General features: G+C 40.6%; 1 protein-coding gene across 5 annotated transcripts in view; it reads left to right on the forward strand.

The window, feature by feature from the left end:
- The first annotated feature begins 235 nt into the window (after nucleotides 1–235).
- STOX2 (storkhead box 2) overlaps nucleotides 236–17,750 on the forward strand; it is a 195,298-nt gene continuing 177,783 nt past the window's right edge. For 3 of the 5 annotated variants that reach the window (XR_005657253.1, XM_039882623.1, XM_039882624.1), the window contains exon 1: nucleotides 236–631. Coding sequence is in view for 3 of the 5 variants with exons in the window: in XM_039882623.1 (XP_039738557.1) it covers nucleotides 268–631 (364 nt within the window). In the remaining 2 variants the exon portion in view is untranslated. Of the gene's footprint in view, nucleotides 632–894; nucleotides 911–959; nucleotides 1,048–17,750 lie in introns of those variants that run through there. The other 2 variants (XM_039882629.1, XM_039882626.1) reach the window with 2 other exon arrangements.

Raw genomic sequence — 17,750 nt, forward strand, 5'->3', positions numbered from 1 at the left:
GCCAGACCTGGGTGGGAGCTGGCTGCGCGCACCTTTCGCTTCCCCTCTTGGCGAGCCCTGCGCCTGTCCGCAGGCTGCGCCCAGAAGCAGCGCGTTGCGTCCCGGGCGGTTGGGGCGCAGGGTGTGTGTGTGTGGGGGTGCGGTGAGCCCCCGCCGTGGGGGGTGCACTAATGCTCCCTGCTTGTCGCACAGCAACATTCCCGCGACAGTGCCCTGCAACGACCGGTGGCGGCGGCTGCGGTGAGCGGGGTCCCTCGGCCGACGTCGATGCCTCTGAAGATGGAGAAGTTTCTTCAGATCGCGCCTCACTCTCTGGCCATCATCTTGGGCCCGGCCGAGGGGTCAGCGGGAGAGAAGTCCAGGGCCGCCCAGCCTGCGCCCCCGACCCAGGCTCGGCAGCTTGCCCGGCACCACATCGGCTATGAGATCTTCGCCGACTTCAAAGCCGAGAACATGCAGCACTTCTGGAACAAGAAGGTCACGGCCGCGGTGGCCGAGACCTTCTTCCTGGGCTGGATCGACGAGCAGGTCCTGCTGATCCAGGGCAAGGAGGAGCATCTGGAGGTGCTGCGCGAGGGCTGGACGCGCCGGGCGCTGCGGCCGCCCTCGGGCTTTTACATCCGCTGCCTGGGTGAGTCCGGCCGCCGCGGGACCCCTGCCCCGCGCCGAGCCCGCGGCGGGCACCGCGGAGGGGACGGGCCGCTCCCCCGGGCGCTGCGCGCCTCCCTCCACCTCCGCGCCGCGGCCGGGGGAGGGGCCGGTGGCCCTGTGCGAGCGCGAGACTGGGGAACTTCCTGGCACCTAAAATGGGGATTTGTACCTTTCCCCACACGCCTCCCGGCCGGCCAGCAGAGCCTCCTTGGCGGCGCGGGCGGCGCGCCCTGGCGGGGCGGCGCCGGGGGCTGGCCAGGTAGGCGGCGGCGGCGGCGGCGTGGGAGGCTCGGCGGGTTCGCGGCAGCTTCGGGGTCTGCGAGTCTCATCTTTTGCGCATTGCTCGGGCCGGGGCAATGCGTGCGAGCCGGAGAGAAGTCGAAAGAGAGGATTCAGGTAGCATCAGGTGGCAACGGGCTCTACCGCGGGAAGCGGCGGCAGCTGGCGGTTCAGGTGCGCGGCCATCCCCGGACGTCCTTTCCAGGGCGGACGCGTCTGGCGCTCTGGTGCTAGTTGAGTTTTAAGGCGGCGTTTCTGTGCAAAGCAGAGCTGTAGATTTCGTTTTAAATATCCTGCCTGGAGCACTTCAGGTCATTTTGTGCGTTGAAGGAAAGAAGGGACAGGAGGAGGACAGAAGAAAGTCTGATCCTCAACAAAAGAGAAAACAGTGTACTGGAGAAGAGGGCTCGATAGGCGCGCACTTCCAGTGGTTCTAGACTAGCTGTTTGTTATTGCACTAATTTGGACATATTTTTCTTAATCCAGTTTGCATCTCTTTTAGAACATACTTTTTAGTTTTGTACCTTGGGCCCGGTCGCTAAACGCATATATAGTAAATAGTGTTTTATGAAACGATTTCAAGAAAGCATTCTTTCTAGTCTCAAGGTTTAGAAATTCTTTCGTGACATTTTGGGAGGAGGTCAAAAGTTCAAAAGCTAAATGACTGTAAGCCGCCTTTTTCGTTACCCACTGTTGCTATGCTGCCTTCTTTTGAAGGATTAGCTTTACCTGCTAATGTGTCTTCCTCTATGCGTATGGCAAATTTAGAGCATTTTTTATTTTGTTGTGTTTTGCCTGTTTTTGCATAGCAGAAATCTTTACAAAGCTTCTCTTGAATTGGATAGACAAAAAACTAGTAAAGCTTGCATCTTTTGTGTTTTGCAACCTGTGTTGAATTTCAAAAGGTGCCTTAATTTCCTTTTTTTTTGACTTTAACAAAAACCTTAATGACATCTCTGTAATCAAGCTGCTTTAGTAAAGGGGCCAAGATAAATGCCTCTGAGACTTGATCTGCTTTTGTACTGTGGGACTACAACACATGAGGAAGTAAGAATATATTTAGTCATTGCTATGCACTGTGTAGATTGCATTTTAATAGTTTTCTTTTAAACTTGACTTCATGCTTATTTTTTACTTTTAATTTTGGCAAATTTCAAACAAATACAAAAGTAGTATAATACAACAATATATTGAACTCCCATGTACCCATTCTCCATCTTCAAAATTTATCAGCACATGGCCAATCTTATCTTATCTATACCCTTGTTTCCCCTCTACCATTTTGAAATTCTAGATGTGCTATCGATATCATTTGATTTGTAAATATTTCAGTTGTTCATATATATTTTTTCATTTTAGCAGAATTGGTAAACTCGTAAGCATTGGTGACCTGTCATATTAACCAAAAAGAAATATTTTGGCAATCTTAAAGATTCCAAATTGCTGTAGTTGATTGACTGTTGCCCTGATCTGGTTAGACAGCCTAAGGTCTCAAGATGACCAGCAGCTTGTGGGTGTGGCAGCTGCATTGCCCAGCTCAGCCATGGTAGGAAGCAAAGGGAGTACCCACTAAAGTGGAGGCATCAGACGGAGGAGAAGGGGTGATGCCTGCTGTGATTCAAGTGGTAACTTTCTTTCGAACTGCCTTGGGGTTTCAGACTACCAGAATTCTAATTTTGCTTCATTAATAATGGTCAAAGTCTGAATTGTTTGAGAGAATTTATCTACCATAAAAATTTTCTAGGAGAACTTAAGTGTCTGCTGCAAGCCTTCCTAATTCTTTCTTGCAAGATCTTTTAATGAGCTTTGAAATTCCAAAGTCTGGGAGCCACTGATGACTGGCTCACAACCTTTTATTCTGAGCCACAAATGATGTGTTGACAAGTTCATATGCTCAAAAAAAAAAAAAAAAAAAAGCTCACAAAAAACCAAAAACGCACAATGGTATGTATATTCAGAGTGCTGTAACTCTGAAAAGTGAGTGGTATTATCATAGGAGTACACTTGACTCTGTCTAATTTATATACAAAAGCAGGAATCACTATCTTTGTTACTTTATTATTAGTAATACATTTCTTACAGCATACCTTTCCACTGATCCCTTAGACTATTACTACCTATACTACTATCAGGTGCTTTTGTGTCATTTTGTGATTTTGGCCCATTATTTCATGAGTGAGAAACAGGCAGAAAACCAGACACATAGATAAGCATTCCAGAAGGCATTGTATTCCCTCTTGTTGAACTTGAATTAAAGTCATCAGTCACCAGTCATCTTCTTAAAATAACTGGTAGGCAGATGCCAGTTTAAATTTTATTCTTATGGTAAGTAAGTATTCACAAAATTAGATTCTTTTCGAGGTGGTTTCTTGGAGCCCATCTTAGAGAGTGGCAATAAAATTGTTCCGTTAGATCCTCGCAGTGAAGGACAAGAGGAATGCCTTTGAGTTCTTTTCTCCTGCAGGTGTGCTTCAGCATAACCCCCAGAGGAGAGAGGCGTGGAGGAGGTCTGTGCTGGGCCCTTTTCTGTCTGTGCTGCAGTACAGTGGGGGCAAGCCTACCCTCCCACAGCAGATTAATAAGAGTTGGTATTTTGTTTTGTAACTTGAAATATTTATATTGACGTTGCAGGTATTTTGGTGACTGTAATTCCAAAAGAAGGTGATTAGAACCAACTGTAAAGTTTCAGGTGGAGGTTGGACAATGAGATGATTCCTGGATTCAACAAGAAGCAGGGACTTAAGCGACTCAAAAAGGAAATGGAGTTTTGATTTGGAATATGCAAATCCACTACTTTGGATTTCCAGGACTCTCAAAAGGGATGTGTGTGTCTAGGGAACTAGTAATGGTTTAAAGTTGCGCTGTATGTTTTGCGTAAATATATTAAGTTAAATCCCATACATGTGTATTGAATGTCTACTAGTGCCAGTCTCTGTGTCGCGCTCCTGAGATTATAAAGACTGATGAGGCATGCAGTCTCTTTTGGGATACCTACACAAGAACTGAGAGTGTGCTAAGTGCTTTGAGGACAGTGAGCAAGAAACAGTTACTTCTGCCTTGCGAGCTGGTAGAGAGGTTCCTGGACATGAGGCTTGAGCTGGGCCTCGTGCAGATGTGGGTACGAGCCGTTCATTCAGAGCAGGAGAGCTTTCATGCCCGGGTTAGAGCATGAGCAAAGTGACAGGGAAGGGGTGTTCATGACATGTTTGGGAATTGGCTGGTTTGGGTATGTCGGGGAGAGCGGTGTGGTAAGACGATGAAAGGGGAGGCTAGGGCCAGATGGAAGATGAGTGACATGATTTGATCTTTGGTATAATGAGAATTCTGGGACCAGCGAGGGCGCTGGATGTGACAGAGCAGGAATTAGACACAGGCATACCGGCTAAAAGTCTATGGAAACAGTTGTGAGAAGAGATGACAAGTGCTATATGAAAGCATTTGCTCTCTCGTGACCATGGGTACATCCTGCCATAAAGGGTTATTACCTTAAGGAAGATTCCATTGCATCCAGGTTGAACCGTAGGCCTCTGTGTGAGCCCAGGCGCTCCTCCCTCCTGGGGCTTACGGGGCTTCAAGACTATCAGCCTTAGACTGCAGTCAGTCTACATAAGTTCCCCTAACTCAGATCTCAGAAAGCATGGGTTCGTGTGTCTGTCCCCTCCAGTGGCTCTTTATCCTTTTCCAGTTTATCCTTCGATGTTTAAATATTTAGGACAAAATATGCTTTTTTAGACTTGAAATCAGAACTTATGTTTTATATTACGAAATTGCTTAGAACATATGGGCATCGAGACTTTATTCTATTCCAATATCTTTATTGTTTTCCTCAAAAAGAGTTGTTTGCTTAAAGTGGTTTCTCAAAGTAGTAAAATTTTAAGATGGAGTTGTTTATTTAAAAAAATGTGTACTCCAAAATATTTTGTATGCACTCCCCAAACAGTTGATTTAGTTAACTTAAAATTGAATGATGTTCTTAGACTAATGTCTGGAATTGCTAAACGAGAGTTATAAAGGCAAGTAGATGGGGTAAAAGGGGTCAAATATGGGGTGACAGAAAGACATCTAACTATGGGCGGTGAACACACAATGCAATATATATATGCCTTAGTGTTAAATTGTACGCCTGAAACTAACTGGATTTTGTTAACCAATGTCACCATAATAAAAATAAATAAATTAATTTTTTAAAAAAGCTTTAGAGTTAAAGATATTGATTTATTAAACAACTGGAACACCTACCATTTTCTGGAATTTGTTCTGGGAACTGGAGTGGAGAACAAGTCAGTCTTTGTGCTTTTGGAGGTTACATTCTAGTGGGGCAACAGACATTTCAAAAATTAAAGAAATAAGAATATTAAATAGTTATAAGTGCTATAAAAATTAAGCAGATTATAGAATAGAGAGTCATGGGGAGAAATGAGATCATAGCTAACTTTTACTGATCATTTACTATTTTCAAAGTGCTTTATTTTTATTAACGCATCTTTAAGATACCTATACTATTTAGGTGTCATTACCCGTTTTACAAATGAAGAAATTAAAGGAATGGGTGGACAAGTACTTCTCCAAGGACATCTAGTTAGTAAATGATAGAGCTGGTATCTGGACTCGGCAGTGAGGTGATAGAGTCAGTGCCTTGAGTGATTGCTCAATAATAGCTGGTTTCAAGTAGCACTTGACTGATTTCAGTCGGCCAGCAATGACCAAGGAGAGATGGAAATCAGCTTGACTCCTCGGAGGAACAGAAAGGAAAGTCAGGGGCCTGGGGCTTGTTGAGCCAGCAGAAGAGTGGAAGGTGTGACAGGGGCTGAGGTTAGAGGGGCTGACCGACTGACTACAGGTCATGTGGGGCCTCGTGGGATTTTATTCTGTGACAAGGCATTGAGTATCCAAAAAATATAGAGCACTGGGTCGATGTCTGTAGCATATCCAGAAAAGTTTCAGACATGGGTCTCACTTTTAGAGAAGCTTACTTTTCATATTAAAATCTCAGAGTTAAATCTAAACAGTCAATAATGATGCATTTCAAATTTTATTAATTTCTAGCTAGTCATAAAAATATTTTTACGAATTACCTCACTCTGGCTCAAAGATATTTCCAATAAAGGTATGTCAGTTTCATTGTAGAAAAGCATTTAGAATGAACTTCTGAGATTCAAGGCCTTGCTGTGATATCTGAGAGGCTCTGCAAAGATTTATAAATTTCACCTCTCATGGCTTATTTCTGATCTTGAGCATGTTTGTTTCCCTCTCATATTAAGAAGTAAATTTACTGGTTATCACCAAATTCTTTTTTAAGGAGCATAAGACTGAAGGGATGTCTGTCCGTGTCTCTTGTGCTGGAGTGAAAGTACTGGGGTGCTTTTAGTCCTGAGGTCAATCACATATTTTGGGGTAAAAAACTCAGAGAGGTTTGTTATATACAAACTACTTGCTACAAATAATTTTAAACATTTTATTCTGCTTAAAATATTTCACATAATGATGTGAAATAGAATTTTCAGTATATGAGGTGGGCTTTAACATAGTCATTTGAAGCTTGGAGGATGTTCTTGAGTCACTATGCTGCTCAGTTTATACATTTGTGAAATAAGTTTTGAATTCTTCCATTCTGTTAATAGTTGTACACGTAATATAATTGCAGACACTTCTTAATTGGGGAGAACTAGTTATCTGATTTACAGTTTATCTCAATGAGGAGGTTAAATGGATTATTGATAAGGTATAAGCTGTGAATATAAATATATATATGTCTTTAAGAAGGTCGTATACTAAGATCTTTTTAACAAACTTCATCACACTGGTGTCAGAAGATGTTTAAAGTAGTTCTTGATATTTTGATATCAGTCAAACTCTTTTGATAAAAGACAGTGATTTGGGACACTGTTAAAGTGCAGAACGCTCATAGGAGGGCAGATCCAGCAAATGACAAGTCCATAGGATGGTGTGGACATCACATGGAGCAGACGTCAGGTTTTAGGATGTCCTTGTGATATTAACAATATGAAAACATACCTCTGTGTTGTTGATTTTACCCTTGAGCCTCAAAGAAACGCAACAAAATTCCTTTATTTTCTCAATTTCTTAGGAAAGCCATACATTATAATTTTCTAAAATGAGAGCCCGTCTCTCGATATAAAATAACTTGTCTCTGAAACTAGGATGCCCCCTCCCTGCTCCCAAATGCTGAACACGTGGGACCATATAAAGTCCCTCAGTCTGCATGGATGCGAGCCGATTAGTAATATGTCCAGAATAACCCCATTCTCATGAATCTGGGGGTATCTGCAAGTCCCTAAAGTCTTACCAATGTCTTTAAGGAGTGGAATCCAGTCTGGCGAGATTCCATCTTCCTACTACCTCAGATTGCTGCAGCCTTTGTCTTGGCGTGAACCAGGGCGCTGAGAGGATGCTGGCTCAGAGGATGGCTACGAATGCATTGGTCCTCTATTTACTTCCTGGGGAACTTTGCTCTATCTTAGCATTTTCTTTCTGTCGCTGCCACCCTTCCTCCAGTATTATGTCAGACATCTTCTTCCCTCCTTCCCCCTACTTTACCTCCAGGGTTTGGGCAATTTTTCCTTTGAAATTTTTGCAACAAAGATCATGATTATATCTCTGCCTTTGTACTTCTAAGTAGTCCCTCTTCTGCCCCGCACCCCCCTCCCCCGCCACCCCGAGTTTTTTGGAAGCTAAAGGTCTTCTTACGTGTCTATTTCCAGGACAATAGAGCTCAGCACCTGCTCTTCTAAGGAACATTATCTTCAGAGATTCCAGGCTACCCAACCCCACCCCAGTCATCACCCCACTTGGAAGTGACCTTCATGAATCCAAGATAGTTTTCTGATATCTTCATTGTGAAAAAAAAGAAAACCTTCTACATATTAGAGGGCACACCACCCAGATGTGGTTTTCAAAACAAAATTTTATTTATAGATATCCCTAAACCTTTGGTTGTTGCTCCTTTAGGCTGCTTTCTACTCTGGACCAGTCCTGCAGTTCTAAGCCACCTGTCAGCCGAAGCTGCTGGCAAGACCACCCCAGAGAGCGGTCAGTATCTGCTGCTACTCCTGCACCGCTTCTCCTTTTCTGCCCCTTGAATTCCGCTCTGAGTGACATTTTCTCAAGGTGGCAGTTATGCTTTATTCACACAGTCACAGACCCACCAACCTTCCAGCTCAATTTCTTAGTACTTCCTGCCTGTTTCTAAGTCCTTGGTGAGTGGAGTGAGCTGAGAGAAGCCGAGCCTGGGCAAGGAGCGATGCACCGTGTGTGAAACAGAAGGTGAATGAGGGGAGGAAACAGAAGGTGGGAGAGGACATGACTGACACGTGAGAAATGGCAAAGGGGGAGATAGAGAGAAATAAGGTGATCACATGGAAGCACTGGAAACTGTCTGAGTTATGTGAGGTGCAGGACAGTTTCCGTTAGGAAGTCTTTCTGTGAATCAGACCCTTTTCTTGGGAATTCTGTCTACCTGTCTGACAGGGTTGGGGGTCAGGGCTGAGCTCTGCGTTCTCTCTGCAGTCTCGCCAAGGCTAGGAGGAGCGCTACGGGCTGTAACGCGTGGTCCTGCAGTAGAGAGTGTTTTCCCTGCTGTGGGAAAAGAGCATCCACTCTGGACAGTTCCCCTTGGCTTTTTTGTATCTGCTTCTGGCCCACAAACCAGATACTCTGGACCACTCCTGAGGAACTGAAAGGATGATACAGCTCAGTGAACACTGTTACCTTCTGGAAAGAAATTCTAGTTCTTTATCTCATCGATTATAGTCCCATTGATGGCATAATCTCATTATCACAATCACACAGCTGTATCTCACCAAGTAAATATTGCCAATATTCACCCACATCCTTTCTCAACCCTTCTTCCTCCAAAGCATCCTCTTGCCTGCTGTGTCCTTCCCCCTCACTTGGTTCTGTAGATTTGGGTCTTGGTAAGGTTGGGAAGGGTTGGAAAGCTTGCTGATTTTGGAGTTAATATAGAATCTCAAGAGAGACATGAATAATTCTGTTTTTGTTATGGAGGACTTTGTGATCAGCATAATTTGTCTAGGTTGATCACTTTTTCATCAGAGTCTGGTTACTAATTTCTTAAAAAAAAAAGAAAAGGCTTTAAGTCAGTAGACTGTGAAGCACTGATGTAGAAAAATGAAAGCAGTTTTTTAGAGCCTACGTCTCCGAATGCTCCTAGGTAATGCCGTCTTTCCCGTATCTGTACCATTTCCTCTTATACTGAAGAAGGAGCAGACAGTCTTTATGCCATATGCTCCTTCATTTTATTAATGTTTACTCGCTCTCTTTCAGTTTGGGGGAGGAGTGGGTGGAGAAGGGAGAGAAAGAAGAAGAAGAATGAACTTTTAAAAATGTTTACTGTGCGTCAGGAATTTTCTAAGTACTTTAATATATTGTCTCATTGAATCCTGACAGAGGTAGTGCTAACATTATAGTGAGTCCTCAGTCGTGCGATGCCTAGAAGCCTTAGGAACTTAACTCTTGTTTATATCAATGAGCCTATGCTAAAATTGGTTTACGTTTATGTCGTTTTTGTTTAAAGTTGTGGAATCTATTGACGATATTAATTGAGGATTCGCTGTATTTCCCTTTTGTAGAAGAGGAAGCTGAGGTTCAGGGAGGAACCTTGTTTGAGTAAAAGATCTCAAATTTCAACCCAGCAATCTGACTCCAGAGTCTGACCTGTTAACCTCTGTGTTTTCAGATTCAATGAGTGAGCAAAGTATTAGCTCTATTTTACTTAATCTAATTTAAAGTCATTGCTTCTCCTTGTCAGTTATTTTTATTTTCCTAGTCAGGTAAATAAAAGTTACACCAAGAGTTACACCAAGAGTCTTAGGTCTTGAATTTTCCTAACTTAAAAATTAATTTGATGTGATAAGGTATGTTTTAATTACTTTTGGCTATGGTGCCAGCATTTTTCTTTTTTCTTTTTTTAAAAATTAACAACATAAGCTATTCTGTGAATGAATATATTGAGTAGTATGATTTATATAGTACATGTGTGATTGTTAACATATAAAATTTTAAAGCTATGAAATTGGAGTGCTGTTTAACCGTGCATGCACAAGAATGCTACACTAACCCACCGGACAAGGATGTCACTTTTGCTCACTGTCATTGTCCTCAGTGTGTGTAGACACATACACCCTTCCTTGTGCTCAGCATCTACCCTCTTTAGTCCGACCTTTTGAGCGTGGGAGACATACAGGTGCTGTAGTGCTTCTGCTGCTGAGTTGAGAATCAGTGTCCTTTTTTACCTTCTGTCCCTACCCTCTAGAAGGTCTTCGATATTGGTGGGCCTAAGAATCAGCTTATTAAAAACGCAGGTTCCCTGGCACCAGCTCTGGAGATTTTAATTCAGGTATCTGGGTTTTTAATCAACCAAGCCACGTGCTTCTGATGCAGGAGATGCGAAGACCTTCCTTGGGAAAGGGCAGCCTTGCTTAGGGAAGCTTCTTCCCGGTAGGGCAGTGGTGAGTAACTCCAGCCAGAGAGTTCTACCTGAGATTATGAGTCAGAAGGGGCATTGCAATAAACGTTTTTATTTTTCCCTTTAAGTAATAAGGGCTTGAGTCTAAGAGTTCAGTGTAGTGAGCACGGAAGCTTTTGAGAGCATCATTCAAAACACTGGAGGTCCATTGTGGCAAACCCTATTGCTGAAGATTGCAGAGAAGCAAAAATGGATGCTGCAAAGCTGGGTATGGCCTAAGAAGCACAAACAACCGAATCCTGAAGGGCTTTGCTATTGAGCTCCAAGAGCGAGGAAAACGAATTAGGGATCAAAAAGGAGGTAGCTGTTAGTGCTTCAGGAGAACAAAGGTAGGTACAAGGGATGGAGGTGGAGGCAACTACTATTTACATATGTCCTCTTCAGGCTGTAGTGCGTGCCAGCACCCCTAGCCTGGAACCCGCCCTGCCGCTCTGTCACCGGATGGCCCCACGGGGAGCAGAGTCTTCTGCAGGGCCGGAGACAGAGCTGAATCGCTCACCGTTCTCTCTGGCTTTCCACTGAGGGCTTTGCTGTTTGCTCCGTCTGCTCTCACACCAGATGCTCAGCACCCTGCAAAAGTGGCAGGTCCTTTAACTCTGGACAGTAGCATGACTCCTCCAGCTCATCAAGGCGGCTACTTGGCTTAAGTTTTAATTTTCTGCATCTGCATTCTACACTTAATAGTAAAGCAGATCATTTAATTATATTCAGACGTTACTTAAATGTATTCTTATTTATGTCTATTTACTTACATAAAAAGATAGTAAGGATGAAAGATGAAGAAGTACAAATTAGTAGTTATAAAACCGTTACAGGGATGTAGAGTACAGCACAGGGAATATAGTCAATACTATTACAATGGCTGTATGTAGTGCCAGATGGGTACTAGAGTAATTGAGGGTGTCACTTCATAAATTCTATAAATGTCTAACCATTGTACTGTGTACCCAAAACTAATATATATATAAAGAAAAAGAAAAGAAAAGGTAACTCTGTGGTTTGAAAAATGTCATGCCAATAGATAGTACTGTAGAATGAAATAGATTTTTCCTCATGGAAAAGAGAAGGTGAGGATGACTCTTTCGAAACAATAGAATCAGTATTCGAAAAATGAAATACCCCACAACTATTGAGAAATGTAAAAAATAATCTGGAACTCAAGATTTTAAATAAGGAGTTCTATATGCAAAGATGACATTATGAAGCTGTGTTGCAGAGGGATTGTTGATTGCTTTGAATAGTTTTCCTAGTGATAGTGATAAATCTGTGCTAAATTCCCCATTTGAACCTATTTGTAAACAATAGGGCACACTTTAATTTTGTGAAATTGGCTACTGCATGCATTGTAGAGCTGACTTTTAAACCACTTCTGGAGAAATTTGGAGATTTGTACCTTACTTATATACCTGACTTTCTAGAAAACAAAACAGAAAAACATATATACTTTTAACATTACTGTTGTATCTTTTCCCTTAGCATACTTTGCATTAGCTATTTTTGATAAAATATTTTAACTGAAATATTTTAAAAAATCAAATTGCAAGCATTTTTTATTCTCCAAAAAGTAAAAGATAGCTTTTATGTGGAGAGCCATACCATATCAACTTATTATAAATCACTACTTTAAACTGAAGTAGTGCAGTACGGCTGTCGAGTGGTCTCTGCCATTTTCACAAATGAAGAATTACGTACTTTCTTTGCTGCTTTCCTGTTGACCTTGTATGTAGAACAGTGGTTCGTAAATCTTATTATTCTCTAAACTTAGTAAACCCCGAATTCTCTACTATTGACCCTGAGGAAATGAAGTGGAGAAAGACCCACAGCTGCTACCTTGCAGTTGCGGGGAAGGAGCCAGTGTAGACATGAGTTGGTAAAACCACTTCTGTGCCTAGACGCCCCCTTGGGACAGTGTTGATTTGGAATAGAGTCTGTTGAGGATGCTCCTGTGTGACCAGGCTTCAGGACAGGGAAGGGTGATGGAGAGCACACAGCAGTGGCGCCCATTTATTCTAAGGAGGCTACATCAACGTCATTTGAAAATTGCATTTTTGATTTGTCTTTTTGTTTGCCAGTTTATACTGTGCAGCTGTGGTTGGCCCTCCATATCCATGGGCGTTGCATCCACAAATTCAATTAACCTTGAATCGAAACAGCGTTTTTTTGATGGGCCGACTGTATACAATTTTCCACATCATTTTATATAAGGGACTTTAGCACCCTCGGATTTTGGTATCTGTGGAGGTCCTGGAACCAGTGCCCCCACAAATACTGAAGGAGGACTGTGCAGGTGTACCTCATTTTATTTGATTTATTGCACTTTGCAGATATTGAGTTTTTTACAAATTGAAGGTTTTTGGCAGCCTGCGTTGAGAAAGTCTGTTCGCACCATTTGTCTAACAGGCTCAGATGATGGTTAGCATGTTTTAGCAATAAAATATTTTCAACTAAAGTGTGTACATTTTTTAGATATAATACTGTTGTACGCTTAATAGACTACAGAGTGGTGTGAACATAATTTTTTTTATGCACCGGCAAACCAAAAATTTGAGTAACTCATTTTATTGCAGTGGTCTGAAACTAGACCCGAAATGTCTGCGAGGTGTGCCTGTATCTTAGATCCAGGATCTAAAAGCAGTAAGGTGAGGGATGCTGGCAGTTTTACTGAGTTGAACTGGCTCATAAAGCAAGCAGCACTCTCAGGCAGTTCTAGAAAGAGATTTTAAAATGTTACCAGCACTAGGTCTTTGGTCCAGGCCCAGGCTGTGGAATGTGATGCTGTTCCTTTGGGTGATAGTTTTGGTTGTCACTCTTCTCTCTCTTTTAAATCTTCCATCCCCTTCATGTGGAAGAGATTGACTTATGTTTGAAACTACTCATACCAAAACAAATAAATAAAGGCAGGAAAGAATAGAAGCTTCTTGTAGCAGAAGCAGATCTTCAGTTTGAAGTCCATGAAGGCAAAATTGGGTGGAAATTGCTGATGGCATTAACTTAACAATATATGACTAATTTGATAACAAAAGTTTCCTAGGGGAGAAAAGTTTATACTTTTTTTCTCTTTTTTCTTCTTTAAAAATGAACATTTTATATATTTCTTTGATACAATGGAAGAAACAAGGCTCAGAAAACCCCCTAATTTTTTTGTTTTTTAAAAATAATAGCAGTTTTTTTTGTCCTGCAGTATGTAGCTATATTTGTAGTGAGAAATGTAAAAGCAAATTTAGCCAGAAAATTTACATGTAATTTGCGTAAACTATATTTTAAATGTTTGTGTATTCAAACTGATGATTAGTTGATAAAGTACATTGTGCAGAATACCTTTTAATATGCCTAAACTACTTAAGTGACTTTAGATCTGTAAAAAAATAAAAATGCTGTGCCAAAATAAGTATTCCTTTTTTTTTAATGATTTTTTTCCCCTCTCCTCCTCTCGCATTAAGATTTCTATTTATTAGTGGAAGAGAGAGGGATCAATCACATATTAACAGAATATAAATTGAAGTTGTTTCTAAAGAGCAGTTTAGTGTGAATGGGTAAGTCTACATAATTTCAATGACTATTTGTAAGACTGACTCCTCTTTAGAATGTAAATCTGCACTGGACAGTCTGAGAGTCAAGAGTATGATCTATTCAAAAAACACTTTTACTTTCAAGGAGAGGAATTTAGAGTATGTACATTTGTGCAGAGAGAGAATGTGAATAGTTTTCTCTAAGCCTGACCCTATGTACTCAAAAGTTCTGATGACTCAAGCATGTGAACTGGAATGAATAAATGTGGTCCTTTGTGATATCGCTAACATATTTAATATTCCAAGTAGGTAGGTCATTGTGCTGACTTTGTCCTCACGCCAAAAAGGTTGTCCAGGCATTGTAATTAGGATACTGCCTTCTCAAGTTATAAAAATTGAAAATGATTACCAATTATTTGGTAGAAGATATTTATTATATGCCGCTTCTTTTAAAAAGTCCATTCTGAGGGTGCCAAGTGGGAAAGTGGAATTATAGCCAAAAGAGGCATTATTTTGGCAAAATATTACAAAATATATCAGTCTAATGATGATTACAATTGTTAATAGCATATGTTAAATTTACTTAAGTTACAACAATGCCTTTAAGACTTAAACTAAATTGAAAAAAATAAGTTAGATGGTATATTAATTATATTTCAATTGAAAAATAAGATAATTTGGATAATTAAGAAAAGCTGTGGAGAAACTGGTCTGTTTAGCTCTTCGACAAGAGAGAAAACTCTGGTCACAGAATATTTTCATTGTCAAGGAAGGGGAAAGAGGAAAGGGTGTGAAATGAAATCATAATTACAGGAAATAATGGACTTTATTGTTAATGTTCAACCATGTGACACTAGTGCGGAGAGGCAAACATAGGACCTTTTAATCAGGTCTCTAAAACACTGCAAGTTGCCATGTTGGGTCACCATGAGGCAGGAATAACAATGTGGTACTTTAACGTAAAAGCAATGCTGAGAAGCTTCTGATTTTTTAGGAGGGCGGAGGAAGATGTCAAAATTAGACAAGTTGTATGTTATGTGCATTGACTAAAAAGAAAGTGTTCAAAATTTACATTTTTAGTGTATATTAGATTACACGAAATGATCAAAAAGTTTGCTTCCATGATCAGATGTCTGGAGTAGCCTTAGCCTCAAATGCCCAGCTTCAACGATCTTCAGAAATCCTGGCTCAGTTCAGAAGATGAATAATTTTATAAGGTGTGTGTCACACGTGGATTCATAAATGTATATTGTAAAGAATAAGATGCACATTGTATATATTTTTAAAAGCTGAGTAATGATGTCATTAAGCCTTACTCATGCAAACCTTATTTAAAAAATAGTGAAATTTTTTTGTCTGAAAAATTTATTTTCTTCTACACATGCGATCAGATGGAACTGAAACATATTACCAGAAATCCACAAAAGCTGTGAAAGTTCTTTATTAAATAATCTCTTAATTGAAAAGGAAAAAGTTCTTATTAAAGATATTCTCATGAAAACCAGCATTGTTGTATCTGTCAAAATTGCTTGGAGAGGAAGTGGAGAAGAAATTCCAGATAATGTCTTTGTCCAACTCTAAGGCAAGCACTGAACTGATGACTCAGTTAAAGCTATTGACTTTCCAGTGTAGCCATAGATCAGACGTCACTTTGGCTGTCAGTTGTGATAACCGAAGGTGTATTCTTCTGGTCTGGGTGCAATCTATACCTGAAGTCATAGTGGAAAAAAACTGGCTGATACTGTTTTCTCAAGGTAGAAGACCACCACTAAAGCTTCGAAATGGCGTTGACATTCTTGGGAGCTAGTGAACTGAATCGAAGGAAAAAGAAAACCTCCAGCTATTTGAGGGCCGAATTACAAAACACTGGATTCCAAAACTGCTCAGTAATCTAGGAAACGTCAATCCTTACTAGGTGGTTCACTGCATCCAAAGGGTGTGCTGAACACGAGAGGATGCTCCTTGCTTTGTTGACCTTTGAATAGTGATTACAGGGTCCATCCCGTGATGGGTCATCAGTGGGACATATGGTGGCCGGATTTGTGAGTAAAAAGACATAACAGCCCTACTTTGGGAACACCAGAGAAAAGACCAACTTCTTTGTACTTATGAACAGTTTTCAGTTGGAGGATTGCATATTTGGTAGAAAAAAATTGAAACTCTGAATACACCAAAATTGATACTTGAAGGGATAAAGACCAACATGATAGTCCATACGTTTATAGATAATTTTTAAAATTAAAATCACCTCTTTATTTATTTATTTTTTCTTGGATGACATGCTCACGACTTCCTGTAAGTGATTTATAAGATGAAGTTACATCACATGCAGTCTGCTGAAGGAATTAGGCAGTCTATTCTTGATAGTGGTGGAAAGTCACATCTGTGAGCTTATGAGGAGAGATCTTCCTCCCTGGTGTTCTTGAAGAGAGAACTCTGGAGAGGACTATGGAAAAGGGATTTGTTTTGATTCAGGTGTTAGACATACTTTAGAGATCACTGTGGCAATCTCCTTATTTGCATTGAAACAGCAAACATGCTTTTCTGGGTATTATCTTATTTCTTTTATTTACATTAGCTAGTCTGTTTTTATTTTCCCTTCACTTCTGTCTGTGAAAATAAACAGCAGAACACTCAATTTTGAAGTGACTATCACTGTACTTTTAAGTGAACTAGGGTCCTCAGCATTCTTTAAAAATATTATGTGACGAAGAAAAAATATGTGTATTTTGAGGTTACTAAATTTATCTTTTGAAAATATCATCGTGTTGATATTTTTCATTGCTGTATTTAATTTTGAAACTTCAAGTAAATTAAAGGAGAGTCTGAGACTTTTGTGTTTATCAAAAGGAGGCGTGAGTTGAGAAAGCTTGAAAAATATTGCCAGAGTAAATCACAAGTAGGAAAATAAAGAAGGATCTTCCTTCATTAGACTTGCTAACTGTTTTTTTCCCATTCAAACTGCCCCTGGAAGAGAAGGTGGCAGGGTTATGCTCTTAAACAGGGTAATTGAATGCTCTAGAAAATAGTTTTGCAATACAGTTGAGATTTGGAGCGCTTAGAGAATGTGAATCATGGCATGATAAGTTTCAGAATTAAAGTGAAACACCAATCGATAATAGTGATTAAAAAATTATTTTGCATAGTTCCCTCATTATTCTGTTTTTGAGGTGTGTTTTAGTTGCACAGTTAGTAAAATCTGAAAACTCCAGGTTATTTTTATTTTGTTACTAAAAGGATGTTCTCTGTTCTTGAGGCTGATAACCTGCTTGTGCTTACGTCTCTCATTTCAATTTTTCTTCTTTTTTCTTTTTTTACCACTTGTCTCTATTATTGGGTCTTATCTAGTAAGGAGATGGATCATGATCCCTTATCTTATCACTCTTTTCTGCCCTCTGTGGCTTTGGTTACCAGGAGCAGTCCCAGCCCTGGACTGGGTGGAGATAAGCCTCTGCCAGATGATCCACCTGGGTGTCCTGTCAAGACCTCTGGGTGGATTTGGCTCTCATCTCTGCTCTGCATTTGCCAGCTGCGGGGTCTCAGACATCCCTGTTCTGTTGGGGGATCAAACGAAATAAAAACATAAATGTTTCCATTTATTCTTTATCTTTTTTGTTCTTCATTTGTTTTTGGTCTCTTTATATATAACAGTGTATTATTAGGTTATCATGTATCTTGCAAAGGACTGAATTTTTCATAGTTGGTTTTAAAGTATACTAATTGAGCTGTTGGTAGAGTAAAATTTGGCTAATTTTAATTGTGGTTTTTGAGATGCTCAAGGTAACCCTGAAAGTGGAAGATAAAAA

The sequence above is a fragment of the Pteropus medius genome, unplaced genomic scaffold (genome assembly GCF_902729225.1).
Source record: "Pteropus medius unplaced genomic scaffold, Ma_sr-lr_union100, whole genome shotgun sequence".
In the NCBI taxonomy this organism is placed as follows: domain Eukaryota; kingdom Metazoa; phylum Chordata; class Mammalia; order Chiroptera; family Pteropodidae; genus Pteropus; species Pteropus medius.